General features: G+C 44.6%; 1 protein-coding gene across 2 annotated transcripts in view; it reads right to left on the minus strand.

Annotated features, from left to right (window-relative positions):
• Positions 1-15200, minus strand: part of TBX5 (T-box transcription factor 5) — a 32244-nt gene extending 17044 nt beyond the window's left edge. The window contains exons 1-5 of one of the 2 annotated variants that reach the window (XM_087913242.1): positions 14879-15200; positions 10448-10611; positions 5700-5794; positions 4714-4833; positions 1681-1828 (exon numbers count right to left, since the gene is read on the minus strand). In XM_087913242.1, the coding sequence (XP_087769368.1) occupies positions 1681-1828; positions 4714-4833; positions 5700-5794; positions 10448-10597 (513 nt within the window). In that variant the 5' untranslated portion in view covers positions 10598-10611; positions 14879-15200. Of the gene's footprint in view, positions 1-1680; positions 1829-4713; positions 4834-5699; positions 5795-10447; positions 10615-14878 lie in introns of both variants that reach the window. The other variant, XM_026718639.2, reaches the window with a different exon arrangement.
• Between the last annotated feature and the right edge of the window lie 233 nt (positions 15201-15433).

Consider the following 15433-nt stretch of genomic DNA (forward strand, 5'->3'; position numbering starts at 1 on the left):
GCACTGCAGTTAATATGAAGCAGGAACTGATGGTGGGTGGAACCAAAGCAAAGAAAGGAAGGCAGAAAAAAAGAAAGAAAGAAAGTAAGAAGGAAGGATGGATGGAAGGAAGGAAGGAAGGAAGGAAGGAAGGAAGGAAGGAAGGAAGGAAGGAAGGAAGGAAGGAAAGGAAGGAAGGACGGACCAGTTTGGTCTAGTAGTTAAGGCACCAGTCTAGAAACCAGGAGACAATGAGTTCTAGTCCTGCCTTAGGCAGGGAAACTAGCTGGGTGTCTTTGGCCAATCACCAGGAGACTGAAAGTTCTAGTTCTGTGTTAGCCATGAATATTAGGTGGGTGACTTTGGACCAGCCCCTCTCCCTCTCAGCCAAACTTACTCCCGTTGTTGTTGTGGGCAAAATAAGAAGAGGAAGGCATATTGGGCATTTTCAGTGCCTTGAGTTATTTATAAAAATAATAATTCAAAATTTTATAACAAAATATGGGCCGAGTTTGTAGGATTCTGTCTGTTAAGGTTTTTTTTAAGGTCAAGATGGCAATTATGTACTGTCTATATTTATATATTATATTACACAATATAAGCAGAGCATCTTCTTGTTTGTGTGGAATGATATTTTTACAGTATTAACATTCTAGTATTATATGACTGCAACCTTTAAATATAAAGAAGTAGTTTATATCAATATTAACTGTGATTTCCAAAATGTCAACTTTTTTTCCTTTTCCCTTTTTGTTAATATAGTTATTCATCTTAATACTTTACGTTGCTTCAATACGGTGATATTTATACAGTGTTAAAGTTCTCAAGACTCTTTGGATTGGGTAACTTAAGAGTACTGAAAATAAAGAAGAAACGAAAAGCATGTTCTGTCAGTATGAATTACACTTTAGGTTATCACTATTGCAAGTTTAACATTATTTGACTTTTTCATAGGTCAATGCTGACAAGCATCAGATTGTTTTAAATGTTGCCTCCAAAAGTAAAGGCTTAGGATATTTTCATACCTAAAGCAAAACTGGACATTAAGAGCTGACCTACATTTTCATCTCGTTGTCTCCATCTCTGACCACGTGGTTCCACCTTCAGCCTAACAGTTGAGTCAGCCCCACAGATATATGTAGGCAGAGTTGAGGTGGCATTAAATATGCCATTAGCTTGCAGTTTTTGCATTGCCACAAGCGGTCCAAGTTTAACCCCTCCTGAATTCCATTGATCTTTATCTGGCACCAATTTAGTACTGAATTTCAGTTGACCAGATTCTTGTGTATTGGCTTGAATAAATTTTCTATGCTGCAACCTTACAAATGGTCCCGATAATACAGTTGTTGGGAGTTGGTTCCTGGTCCCATATAAGAAATGGTGGTTTTCATGCTTGACTTAAGATCCACGTGAAGATATTCAGAGACCGATTGAGATTATTCATTAGGACATCCAAAAATACTCTACACCAGGCGTCTCCAACTTTTAAGACTTGTGGACTTCAGCTCCCAGAATTCCCCATGTTGGCTGAGGAATTCAGGGAGTTGAAGTCCACAAGTCTTAAAGTTGCCATGTTTGGAGACCCCTGATGGGATGCTCATAGCTATCAGCAATTATGTCCTCTACTACAGCTACAACTGCAAGAGGTAGGGGGATCTGGCAAACTCTAACGTCAGTCTGGAAAAGCTCAGTCATACTTACATGGCCAAATGGATCAAGATGATTATTGGTCAACTTGAGCTTTTGGAAGGAAACCAGCTGTCTCATCCAATGGGCCCCAGTCGCTGGTGAGTCTGGATGGACATACAATCTTCCAGGCATGGATGGTTCAGCCTTCCCAGTTACTGACCTATCAAAAGCAACACAATATTTTGGAGTTGTACTTCCCTTCTTTCCTCTTTATTTGGCCCTTAACCTGTTGGGAAATCAGAAAAGGCCAAAGCAGCAAAAGACTGACCTAAACAACTCTTTTCTGAATGACACAATGATAGAGTTGGAGGAGACCTTGTTAGGTCTTCTAGTCTAACCCCTTGCTCAAGCATGAGACCCTCCACCATTTCAGGCCAATCGTGGTTCAGTCTCTTCTTCAGAACCTGCAGTGTTGCAACTTCTGGAGGCCATTCGATCCGCTGATTATTGTTCTGTCCTGAAATTTCTCCTTAGATCTAGATAGGATCAGTCCTTGACTAGTTACCATCCATTGTTTCTGGTCTTTGCCTCCAGGTGCTTTGGAGAATAAGGTTGATCCCATCTTTTCTTGGTGGCAGCCCTTCGAATATTGGAACGCAGTTTCAAACAAGGAAGGTAAGATCTACCACCACGCTCTTATCCTTTCGTTCGAGAGCCTGAAGGACCTGACTTTGCCAATTGGCCTGGTGACCAAATTTAGGAGGTCACCGCTGGAGATAGTTGCTGGATTGATGGCAGATTTTACCTCCCACTCTCTGTTCTCCACCCGTCCATCTATTTTGGTTATCCTATTGAAGTTTTATCTACGGAGCTTCTCAGTCCTCCAGGTCCTGGTTGTCCCAAAGTCGCTTTTTTTTCAAGAGGCCACTGGACTTTCTGTTTTGTTTTGTTTTTCTTTTGAAGATGTTTTGGTTCTCATCCAAGAAGCTTCTTTAGCTCTGAGTGGTGGATGATGGTCGCTGACCAGCTGTCTGCAAGGAGTATAAATCCTTCCATTCCCCACCATCCAGTCCAGAGCTGAAGAAGCTTCTTGGATGAGAAGAGAAAAGTCTTCAAAGAAAAACCAGAAAGTCCAGTTGCTTCTTGGAAAAGAAAAACAACTTTGGGACATATTGAAGTGTGTTCTTTTTCATTGTTTATTTTATCGTTCTACTTCTTACTTCTGTTCTATTTGCATTCTTTTCATGTCCTCCTCTATGACCACAATGGAGCCTGTTGTTAAGTGAAACATTTGCTGAGTTTTGCCCCCCACTTTTTTTTAACGGCCTTTCTTCCCATGGTTATTAAGTAAATCTGTTCAGTTAACCCGGTTGTTAAGTGAGCCTGGCTTCCCCATGGACTCTGCTTCAATGGTGGGAATCAATTTTTTTTTACTATCAGTTCTGTGGTCATGGCTTGGTGGGCGTGGCAGGGGAAGGATACTGCAAAATCCCCCTTCCCTCCCCACCCCACTAACCTGATTTCCAGCTCCGTTCTCCTGTGCAGGGCAACCAAAGAAGACCCAGCTGATCAGCTGGGACTCAATGGGAGGCAGAGAAGAGATGGGGTTGGTGGAGCCAGTCAGAGGTGGCATTTGACAGTTCTCCGAACTACTCAAAATTTTCGCTACTGGTTCTGTGGAACTGGTCAGAACCGGCTGAATACCACCTCTGCTCTGCTTGTCCGAAGGTTGCAAAAGCAACTGTGAGAAGAAAAATCGTAAAATCGGGTGAAACTCACTTAATCAGTCTCGCTTAGCAGCAGAAATTTTGGGCTCCATTGTGGTTTGTAAGTCAAGGACCAATCTGTAAAATAAATAAAACACTCTGTGCGATAAATTGGGCTGAATAAGGATGAATGAACCAAGGCCCCTGTCTACGAGTAATCCTCGACTTATGACCATAACCGAGCCCACGATTTCTGTTGCTAAGTGAGCCATTTGTTATGTGAGTCTTGCCCCGTTTTACAACCTTTCTCGCCACCGTTGTTAAGTGAATCACTGCAGTTGTCACCCAGTTGTGAAGCAAGTCTGTCTTTCCCCATTGACTTTGCTTGTCAGAAAGTCGCAAAAGGGGATCCCCTGACCCCCACTGCAACCGTCATAACTATTAGTCAGTTGCCAAGCGTCCGAATTTTGATCATGAGATGATCAGGATGCTGCAATGGACATAAGTGTGAAAAATGGTCATAAGTCACTTTTTTCAGTGCCGTTGGAACTTTGAACGGTCACTAAATGAACTGTTGTAAGTCGAGGACTACCAGTGGACTAGATCTGATATCATTTCCCTTTGGTTTTTATTTTTAGAAGATATTTGGTTCCGATTGGTTGCACGAAATGAAATATCTTGCAGTCAGCCAGGGTCTGTTTTCCTTTTATTTATTTTTTTAGTCAAATTTTTTATTTATATGTAATTATTTTGAATACAGTGTAATGTCTGGGCATTTCATTTTACAAAAGAAAAAAAGATATACTGATAGTAAATGATAATACACAGAGCAATTCTAACCATATTTATAATTATATTCGCTTATTTATGATCATATTAATTATACTAGCATACTTACTGTTATGAACATTCATATTTTACTTATATATAATAATGATCATCCAATTTCTACCTCTTATCTCTAAGCATTGATAAAACCTATTCCATGTTAAGTAATACTCCGTATAGCTTTTATTTTCATTGCCAATCTATCCATCTCTGCACAATCCAATATTTTACGAATGATGCTTTCATCTGGTGGGGTGGTCTCATTTTTCCAATATTGTGCCAATACAATTCTTACTGCTGTCAATACATGTAGCCTTAAATATATAGTCCCTTTACCATAGCTTTGTGGTATAACAGAAATATTTCTGACTCTAAATCTATATGCTGCTTGATCATCTTTTCCAGCCATGTGGGTATTTTCATTCAATAGTTTCTTGCTTTTATACACGTCCATCACATATGATAGTAGGTACCCGGAGTCTGATTACATTTCCAACATTTGGGTTTCTGTTTTCCTGATGTTTGTTTTTAAACTCGGGTTGGATTTGTGATCCCACCTCTAAAGACATACCATTTGTTATCTGCAAATTTGTATCGATGGTCATCGGAGGGTACAATATCCATTAGAAGAATGTACTTCGTTTTGGGGTTCAGTCCGGTGACTTTCACTTTGTAGCTGGGGAACATTCGCCTGAGAACAAACAAAGGACAGGAAAGGAATATCACTCGAGTAAAAACAAATGTCCTGCAACAGAGACTGCGTCCTAATATTAAACAGTAAGATGGACAAGTATGTACACAAACCATAGGAATACAACAGAAGTGTGAAATTTGAGACACTGGGAATTGTAAAAGAGATTTGGAACCTCAACTGGATGGAATATTCCAAGTGTGATCCCAACTCTGAAAGTTGTCTCCTCTTCCTCTCCTGCATATTTATGAGAATTAGGGAGAGGCTTGTCTGAGACACTTTCTTAGATTACATTTCTGTTCTGGACTCAGGTTTCTGTTATCTGACTGTTGCCTTGGTTGAAGCTCTTCCTCTTGTTCTTCAAGGTATTCCCACAGTCCATTACAGAAAAGGAAGAATAAATTTATGACACTTTAGGAGGGGGAGGGGGAAGAGAAGAGGAGGAGAAGGAGAGAGAAGGGAAGAGTAGGAGAGAGAAGAGAAGGAGAGAGAAGGGAAGAGTAGGAGAGAAGGAGAGAGAAGAGAATAGAATGTGAGGGGGTAGAATTTGAGTATATAAACACGTTTTTATATATTGTATAAATACTTGTGCACACATATCTATTGCCTCCACTTATGTAGTGGAAGTGTTGTGGAAGGAGGGAAGGAAGGAAGGAAGGAAGGAAGGAAGGAAGGAAGGAGAGATTTTTTTTCCTAAAAAAAAATGCATCTTTAAACGCATCAGGTTCACTCTCGTGCCAGATCAACTGTTTTTTAAAAACATAACTTATTTCATTAAACAATATAATCGCTCACTCTTTCTGCAGTAGACAAATATTGTTTTTTCTGGATTTTCCCTCCCTCCCCTTTGTCTCTCTGGATCTTACCTTCCAGCTTTTGTTATAATCATTTCGGTTCCCACATCGTGAAATTTGAGCCATAGCTCTCGTTCATGTAAAAATACTTTGATTCCTTCCATTCCCTGGAAAGAAAAAGTACAAAAAAATAATCTGTCTGTCTGTCTGTCTTTCTCTCTCTCTCCCTCCCATCCTCCCTTTCTCTCTCTCCCCGGTAAATATGTTTCTATGATAAACACACACACACAAATTATATACCCGATATATATATTATACATAAAATAATATATTTTGTTTACCGAGAGGAGCAGCTACAGAAACTGAACACACAAACAAATAAATCTACATAAAACCAGAAGAACTTACAACTCCCAAGATAGCCAAGGTGTTTCACCCAGGAGCCCCCAACTCCGAAAAAGGAAATACACCCAAGGGTGGCGAGGGAATGGAAGCCGCCTAAATAGACACCACCTCGTTCACACGTGCTTTTACAACGCACCCGACTTCTGTTTTCATTCCCAGGTACTACTTTCTTTCTTCGGGCTTCCTCTGCGGGCCATCGCGCGCCGATTCCCCCCGGGCCCAACAAACAAACACGCGCGTTAGATCCACTTTCCTCCGCTACACTCGAAGCCCTTTCTCGCCCCCCTTTAAAAGTCCCCTTAAAATCCGAGTTGGCCGGCATCCTTTCACGTGTACTCCCCTCCCCGATCGCCGGAGCCCTCTCTGGCGTTCCACTGCCTGGGCTTAATCCGGGTGGGAGACTGCGTTACGTGTGAATGCGTCTTGGGTGGGGAAGGGGGAGAGGGACCCAGAGTCTGCCTCCCCCTTCCCCTTAGCGATAGCTCGATCTTGCGCTGTCTTTGGCCTTATCCCTCCGATATTCTTGCCAAGAAGACAGTTTTGGGCTTTATCTCCCCAAACGGGGCGGCGGCGGGGGGGCATTTAGGGGAGGGGGCGCCCAAACGCCCCGCATTTTCAGAGCTCCTCGCGCCCTCGGCCGTGAGAGCCGCTCGCAACTTTCCGATACCAGCAGCGGCAGCGCTGATAAGCTCGAGGTATCAAAATAGAAGGAGCTATAATGGGACGGGCTGGAGATTTCCTGAATATTTCTTTCTTTCTTTTTTTTTTCCGGAGGGGGAGAGTGAGGTGGAGGGAGAAAGAGTCTGTAGACAAAGAAGCCAAGAGGCTTGTGTGGGATCCGGAGCAGAGCCCAGGCATGGTTCAGATTTTGGACGAACCAAATCGTTGAATGAGGATCTGGCGGCCTTTATTCAGGATCTCGCCCCGTCTGGGCTCCTCCGTCCAGTCCAGTCCGGGTGAGATTTCTGGGGTCCCGGCTGAAACCCCAAAGTCCGGCTCCGGCACGGCAGTAGGGCGTGTGTGTGTGTGTGTGTGTGTGTGTGTGTGTGTGTGCCAAAGCTATCCTACTGAGAGCTTCACAATTCGAACCTGGGAGGCTGTGAGTTCTAATTCTGCCCCCCAGTCAATGAAGCCCAACCTTCGGCCAGCCGTGCCCCGTCTGAACCCCTGGGGATGGAGGACAGGGCAAACCACTTCCAAAAACTTGCAGGGATTCTTAGATTATATGGGATTATTGTGGGAGCGTCATCACTTGAGACTTCCAAGAAGAGATTGGGCCAACATTTGACAGAAATGCTGTAGGGTCTTCCACTTGGGTGGGGTATGTGTGTATGTGTGTGGACTAGATCAGTGGTTGCCAACCAGTGGGCCAGGGACCACTGGGTAGTCCATGAGAAAATGCTGGTGGTCCACAGAGAAATGTCACCCCCAAAGCAATTAATCCTGTCTGCGTGGGAACACAAGGCTGCTCCATCGTCCACATGGCCCATGGGACGAACAACACGAAGTAGTGAGGGGAGCGGGGAAAGGGCGGAGGGGGGGGGGATTTGCCTGGCCTGGCCACTGGGCTGCTTCTTTCTGCTTCTCTCTTCGTCTGCTTTTGGCTGCACACGAGGAAAGCAGAAGTCAATCTCCTAGTTATTGGGCCAAAGTCACCCAGCCGGCTTTCACGACTAAGGTGGGATTTGAAGCCATGGCTTCCCAATTTCTAGTTTGGTGCCTCAACTCCTAGACCAAACTGCCTCTATTTGGGCCACTCGAGACTTTTCTTCATCTGTCATCCTATCCTTCTAGGCGGGTTCGTTTTAAAAGCGATTAACCACCAGTGAGTCCCCAAATTGCAGCTGGTTTCACATCTAAGCTTAACACCAAGAGCCAGTATTAAAGGGCTGTTTCTCTCAAATGCCAGAGAGGCAGGAAACCCACACACCTTAAACACAAGAACGTAGGGCATTTCTACAAATAGTACGCTGCTTTAGGTTGCAGCTTGAGCTTGGAAGACGTTGAATGAAGAGAAAGGGAAACCTCAGGATGACAGTGGCAAAATTCAGATATACCCATCAGGCCTTCTTAATATGAAAGAAAAAGAAAGAAAGAAAGAAAGAAAGAAAGAAAGAAAGAAAGAAAGAAAGAAAGAAAGAAAGAAAGAAAGAAAGAAAGAGAAGGAAGGAAGGAAGGAAGGAAGGAAGGAAGGAAGGAAGGAAGGAAGGAAGGAAGGAAGGAAGGAAGGGAGTGAGTTTCCCTCTTTCAAGGGATCCATAATTTGGCTTTCTCATTCTCATCCTCATCTTAATGAGGAATCCCTGGGAATCAGACAGCATATACACTTAATAAACCTTCACCATCATCATGGGTAGACAAAATAAAGGAAAAACAGATTTAATCCTCTCTCTCTCTCTCTCCTCCCTCCTTTTCTTCCTCTCTCCCTTCCTTCTCTCTCTCTCTCTCTCTCTCTCTCTCTCTCTCTCTCTCTCTCTCTCTCTTTCTCTCCCCCCCATAGTTGGTAGGCAAGGAGAGAGATTAGAAAGCAAGCCTTCATCCTTAATCACCAATGAACAAATGTCAGGACTCTAGGAAGAAAAAGGAAAAAAAAATACAGAACAGCTCCAAGAGGAAAATCCTGCAGGCAGCTTGCTTACATGCATGCAAGCCAGAAATGTACAGATGGATGGAGGGCTTTCTCTTTTGCCTACAGGCTGACTTGGGGCTTTCCTTCTGCAAGGATAGACGGAAAGACAGAGCAAGGACAAAGCGGTGGACTCATGAGAGGCCCTGCCTGGAAAATGCCACCCTCCCCTCATCCCGGTAAGGGAGAAACGCAGGAGGTGAACGAAAAATGAAATAAAACCCAGCAAAAGAGACCAGATCTAACTTCTACTTTAAAGGCAAAAGCTTGTCTGGATTTAAAAACAAAAGCAAGCTGCTTTGAGAGAGAGAGAGAGAGAGAGAGAGAGAGAGAGAGAGAGAGAGAGAGAGAGAAAGAGAGAAACGGGGACCTTCGGGATAAAAGGCACCCACAAAACCTGCGATTCGGGGGTTCCTGGATTTGCGTGGAGTCCCCGTTACGAAGCCCGGCATGGCGGGTCAAGAAAACGGCGGCACCCGTCGGCGGCGCCCGCCCTCTCCCACTCACAGGAAAGCCAAATCCGAAAGCTTGGTGGAGCCCCCCCAGAGGGACCCCCCTCTCTTTTTTCTTAACCCGGACAGAGGAGAAGTTTCCTCACGACCGTCCCCATGGCATGGAGCGGCGGCGCGATCGATCAAGCCGGATTTCTCTGTTTAGACATTTGGATTTCAAAACAGAGATGGGGGGGGGGAGAGAGAGAGAGCGCAGTTAGGAGACCTGGACCCTCCCCATATCAGCGCCATCCTCTCCCCAGGGACCCCCCCCCTTTCTTGGGTTTAATAATCATACTTGTAACAGGCGCCTTGGGCGCAATTTCAAAACACTCGAATGCCGTGGGCATTGACCAAAAAAATCACCGCAGGTCAATTGCGAAAGGCAGCTCCGCTTGGCAGAGCTGACATCCTGCGAGGCTCCCTTTAACACCACCAAGGATCCACATCTGCCTACCCCAGACCCTTGGGGAAGGACTCCATAGATGGATAAAAGGGCCAAGTTCCATCTAAACATCTGGCTGACTGTGCAATGAACCCTGATAATAGGCAGATGCTGATAGGGTTGAAAGTAGGATTTCAACAACATCTCCCTAAGCCAAATCCTTGGGAAGGACTCAATAGGGTGGATAAAGAACACCAAATCCAATCTAAACCTCTGGCTGCAAGAGGAACCATGATGATAATACCATCGTAATTCGATGTTCTGAATGCCTACTTCGAAAGACAGCTCCTATGAAGGATAACAACATTCTAGAAGATTCTCTAGAGAGTGGGTAGGCAACAATAATAACAAGAAGAATGATCATCCTCTTCAGAATTTTGAATTATTCGTATAACCTGCCTAATGGAGGAGGAGGAGGAGGACGACAACGAGGAAGGAAAAAGAAGGAAAGGCGAGGGGTTTAAAAAAACGAGAGAGGAAAGGAAGACAAATCAGAAGACCGAAAGAGAAGGCGAAGGAACAGGAGATGGAAGAAAAAGAGAAGGAAGGAGGAAGGAGGAAGGAGGAAGGAGGAAGAAGAAAGGAGGAGGAGGAGGAGGAGGAAGAAGAAGAAGAAGAAGAAGAAGAAGAAGAAGAAGAGGAGGAGGAGGAGGAAGAGGAAGAAGAAGAAGAAGAAGAAGAAGAAGAAGAAGAAGAAGAAGAAGAAGAAGAAGAAGAAGAAGAAGAAGAAGAAGAAGAAGAAGAAGAAGAAGAAGAAGAAGAAGAAGAAGAAGGGAAAGAAAGAGAGAGAGAAAGAAAGAGAGAGAAAGAAAAGGCCAAGCATCTCCCACCCCCACCCTTCATGCCCCCTTACCTGCTGGGTGAAGGCTGGCTGGGGCGAGGCCGGCTGCTTGCTACTGGTGTCCCCCAACTGCCCATCTGCCTTGTCTTCGGGGCTCAGCTGTTTTGGAGACGCATCCCCCGGTGTGGCCGCCAGTCTGAACTCTTCCTCCGCCCCTGCCATCGTCCAGGCTACCTCTGCTGAAGGAAGACAGAGAGGAGGCATGAGGATAAAGGCCCCTGGGGTTCCACATATGACTCCCCCACCCTCTTCTGCCATGAGAAGCCAATGGGGGGGGCACACAGGCTATGCCACCCTGTCAGTGCCAGTCCTCACCCAAAAGCCATGCAGGCTAACAATGGGGGTCCGGAGACAACCGCCCCCTCCCAGCCCAGCAACGGAGACACAGAAATCCAGAAATGGACAGCAGGCATCTTTCCCACCCAACCCCCACCCACAAAATATGACATTGCAAACTGGCACTCAAGCGAGAATATTAAAATACTCTGCCTAGCACCTGACATCGGTGCCAATAACCCATCTTCTGAGTTTTAGTGCAAGTACCCTGGGAGAATGAATTTAAATATCATTCCTGGAGTTAAGAACGCTCAAATAATCCAGATTGGGGGTAAAAACCTCATTCCCAGGGGCGTAAATAGAGCCACAGGCTTAGAATGAGGCCATCCGGTTGGTTGAAAGCAGGAAATATAATCCTAACCAGAGATTAACCCAAACTGGATATATATCATCAATGGGTGTGTTATGGAAAAATCTACATTTACAGATGACTAGCGCTATATACCCTTTTTTTCACCTGTACACCCACTGAGGTTGGGGTTCCCACAACACGTTAAACCCAGGTTCACAAATATGGCTGTGTTCCTGCCTCCCAAGATGCCCTGCATAACAACAGCCCCAGCCATATGGTGATCTTGCAAAATGGCGCAGCTTGCAAAACATGTTAAAACCAGGGCAGTATCAATATAAATAGGCTAAATTAAAAAAATCTCCCAGTTCCTCAATCCAGGCTAGTTTATTGTGTGAATGTGGGCCCCCTGCCCATATATTATTCCACTTGTACACGTATTAAGGCTTCCCTTTCTAGAGGAATTATATAATTATATATAACTCGCAATTTTATAAGTGTGTGAGAGAGACAAAGATACGTTTGTGTCGAATCTTTCCTCTCTCACATAAATAGAAAGCAGGTATATTAGGGCCACAATTTCACACAATGCGGTTGTTTTGTTTGCAAAACAAGCTGTTTCCTCACAGACGGATGTTCCATGGAAAAAGTGGGGGTGATACAGGCACCCCCAGATCGAACGAACTGAATACTATTGCTAACAATTTCATTGTTTAAGCTTGTTTCTAAGTAAAGGCCTATGGGGTTACATTGAGGTTTTTGGCCAGGAGTGTGTGTGTGTGTGTGTGAATGAGAGATGGGGGGGGGGGGGAATTTGAGAATATATTAAGATACATACACATACACACACACACAGTATAGACACATTTAGTGCATTCAGAAAATAATGCGGAAGGAAGGAAGGAGAATAAAGGTGAAACAGAGAAGGAAGAAAGGGAAGAAGGGAAGAGAAATAGGAAAATGCACAGCAAAGGGAAAAAGAAAGAGAAAAGCAAGCTTCTATACCTCCATAAGCAGAGACAGTACACGATGGACTATTGTATGCCTAGAAAATGCATGTCAAATTCATATTCAATAGGTTTCAGACAAGTTTTCTAACGGAAAGGGGTGGAGTGGGGTCTTTCTCTTTCTCCTTTCTCAGTTTTTATTCCTACTTTCCAAAACGCAAAATTACAACCAAGTGGTGTTTTAAAAAAAACTTGCGGTAGCTCTTCCTTTTTAAATTATTTTGCAAAAGGGCAGAAAAGTGACAGGGATTTTTGTTTGGGGAGATAAGGAGAAAAAAAAACCAAGTATGCTTTTTTGTCTAAATTGAAGTCTGGGCAAAGAGTAAGAAATGTCTGAAGGAAGGTTGTAAGTTACAACACAGAGGAAAGGGGAAGAGACAGGGAGAAATTCATCCCTTGCATTCAAGAACACAATATGGATTTATCCCTAAGTATCATGCAGTTATCAGGTCTATAAATTTGGCCTCGGGGAATTTTAGCCTAGGATGTTAAGCCTTATGTTGCCTTTTCACAGTCAAACAACAACAACAATAATAATAATAATGGGAAGGAGAAGGAGAAACAAATACAAAGAAGGAAAGAAGAAGAAGAAGAAGAAGAAAAAAGGAAGGAAAGCTAAATCAAGTCAGTTTCTCAATAAAAATAAATTCCTATCTACTACCAAGCACGATTTATACTGTAATTAACTTCTCCGTGAATAATTTTGAATTCTAAACCGAATTCAAGCCTTCCCAAATCTAAACAGCTACTACAGAGAGGAACTTCCAAATAACATTACATTAAATCTAAACCTAATTTTTATATATGCCTACTCAGAAAGAAAGCTCATCAAGATCAGGGGAATTTATTCTGGAGAAAAGGCCATTTTGGAATCCAAACTGACCAAAATGTTTTCTACATTTATTTGGAAGTTAAATAAAAGAAAGAACAAAAACCCTGATTAAACTCTTACAATTAAGGCCTATTAACATGGAAGGTGGGGAGGGGATGTGGGAACTTAATAAAATCTACAACAAATTAAAATTAAAACAGAATGCCCAACTGAAATAAATTAAATGGTGTGATTTTAATGCTGCCAGACTGTCCTTTAAAACAGTAAAAAAGCTTTCATTCAATCTTAATAAGGGAATATTTTTAAAGCTTTGGGATGGGAAGAAGAATATTTAAACAACTATATTAAAGTAGTATAATATATTTACATTATATCTATCCATCTATCTACAGTTTACACACATACCGAGACATAAATACTTTATTCAATCTTAATAAGGGATTTTTTAAAAAGTTTTGAGATGGGAATATTTAAACTATTAAAGTAGTATAATATATTTAAATGTATATCTATAGCATTGAGATGGGGAAAATGTTTTCATAAATTAAAATACAATATACTGATATTTAAATTATCTCTACCTATCTACCTATCATCTATCTAATCTATCTATCTATTTATCTACAGTTTATACACATACAGAGAAACACAGATATACCACGTTTTAAAACTTTAGGAAATCAATTTCCCAAACATAATTAATGGCAGACTTTGGGACAAAAAAAATGAATAGCCTCTGTATTTTAATCCAGATTGGATGTATATTCAACTGAGGTGATTTTATTTTTCTTCAAAGGGATAAACCTTTCCACAGAGTAATTTTTAAAACAGAATAAATTCTTGGATACAGTAAATTCTCTTTTGGCCTAAATTGGGCTCATGACAATAGGGCTTAAACTAGGAGGTGGGGAAAATATATAGGGTATGTATATTCCAGAGCTCTCTCTCTCTCTCTCTCTCTCTCTCTCTCTCTCTCTCTCTCTCTCTCTCTCTATCTATCTATCTATCTATCTATCTCTATCTCCAGACGGGATTTATAAAGGTTTTTGGTTTCTAACTGACCTTCAAGGCAAGGGTTGAGAAAGTGACTTGAGAAATTGATGGGGCTGGAGAGCTAAGGATAGAGGGAGCACACCGAGGTCGTTTCAAACCGAGGCCGGCTAATTCTCCACCCTGCCTTGGAAACCGGCGGTTCCAAAGTGAAGGAAAAGCCAGTAAAAAGGGGGGAATATTGGTAGCTCGGGGGTTGTAAAAAACGGGGTGTGTAGCTCGGGGTTGATGACGTTCGCTAGATTAGGTAATGAAAGGTCTGCAAGAAAACAACGAAGCTCAGAAGAAGGAGGCGCTTTCCGGATGGAGGAAAGGGGTGTCGTGGGGGGCAGGAGGCTTCAAGGAAACCGCCGCTTTCGGGGAGAGGGGAAAGGAGAACGGACGGCGGTCAAAAAGAGCGCTGGGGTTTTTTTTATGCCCGTTATCCCCGGGAGTTGAGGACAAAAGGGAGGGGGCTTAGGGAATCTTCGATCGAAAGATTCAAGGAGACAGAAAATGAGGGGGTCCTTCTTTCCTGCGCCCTTCCAAAGCCCCGATCCTCCCTCTCTCTCTTTCTGAGGTTTGGAGCAAGAGCGCGCACCCCACTGCTTGGAAGCAACCAGGCCGCTCGGCCGAGGCCGGCCGCTGGATCGCGCTAAGCCGCCAGCCGGCTTCGGCCGAGCGGCCTGGTCGCCACCAAGAAGGCGCAAACAATGGAGGCGCGGGGGGACGACACCCCTTTGCTTTCACAGCGCTCTCGTTTGGCCCGCAACCGCCGTAAAACCCCGAGCCGGCCTGACGGTGTGAGGGGGGCTTCGGCTGGGCCTGCTCTGCCCCCAGCGCGCTCCTTCCTTCCAACGCTCCCCCGACCCACAACCGCCCCCCTTCCCTTCCCTTCCCTCGCCCCGCTCTTGGCAGCGCCCCCCGGAGCTGGAGGGAAGGTGCGTTACCTTTGGCCCGGCTGGCAGCGGCGAGTCACCGCATCTCCGCGGCGCTCACGCAGCGCGGGGTCTCCTCCGGGACGTCGCTCCAGCCGCGGCGACAGCAAGAGCCACCATCCCTTCCTCTCTTGGGCAAGCGGAGAGAGGAACCCCGGCCGCCAAAGGAAGGGCCTCTTTTTTCCACGAGAAGGGGTCGTTCCAGCAGGCAGAGCTCCGGCGGGTCGTCCCCTCCTCCTTCCCACGGCCGGAGCAGCCGTGCGCCTTCGCCTCTTTCCCTTTTTTCTCGCGCTCGCTCGCTCCCTTCCTCGCCGAGGGGGCTTTGCCAAGCACGTGCACGCGCGGAGCAACGCGGATCAGCCCCCCTCCTCCTCTTCCTCTCACCCTACCCCCCCGCCAAGATCGGTGTGGGTGCAGTAGTTTTTTCGGATTCCTCTCTTCCCCCCCGCCTTCTCTCTTCGCCTGCCCCCCCCACCCCTTTCTCTTCGTTCTCTCCAAAGGCGCACGGGGGAAAAAAAATGAAATGAAACGAAATTTGGAAAGAGAGGAGCGGGTGGGATTTGGCAA

This window comes from Pseudonaja textilis, chromosome 15 (genome assembly GCF_049901715.1).
Source record: "Pseudonaja textilis isolate UNSWEBS1 chromosome 15, rPseTex1.2, whole genome shotgun sequence".
Classification (NCBI taxonomy): domain Eukaryota; kingdom Metazoa; phylum Chordata; class Lepidosauria; order Squamata; family Elapidae; genus Pseudonaja; species Pseudonaja textilis.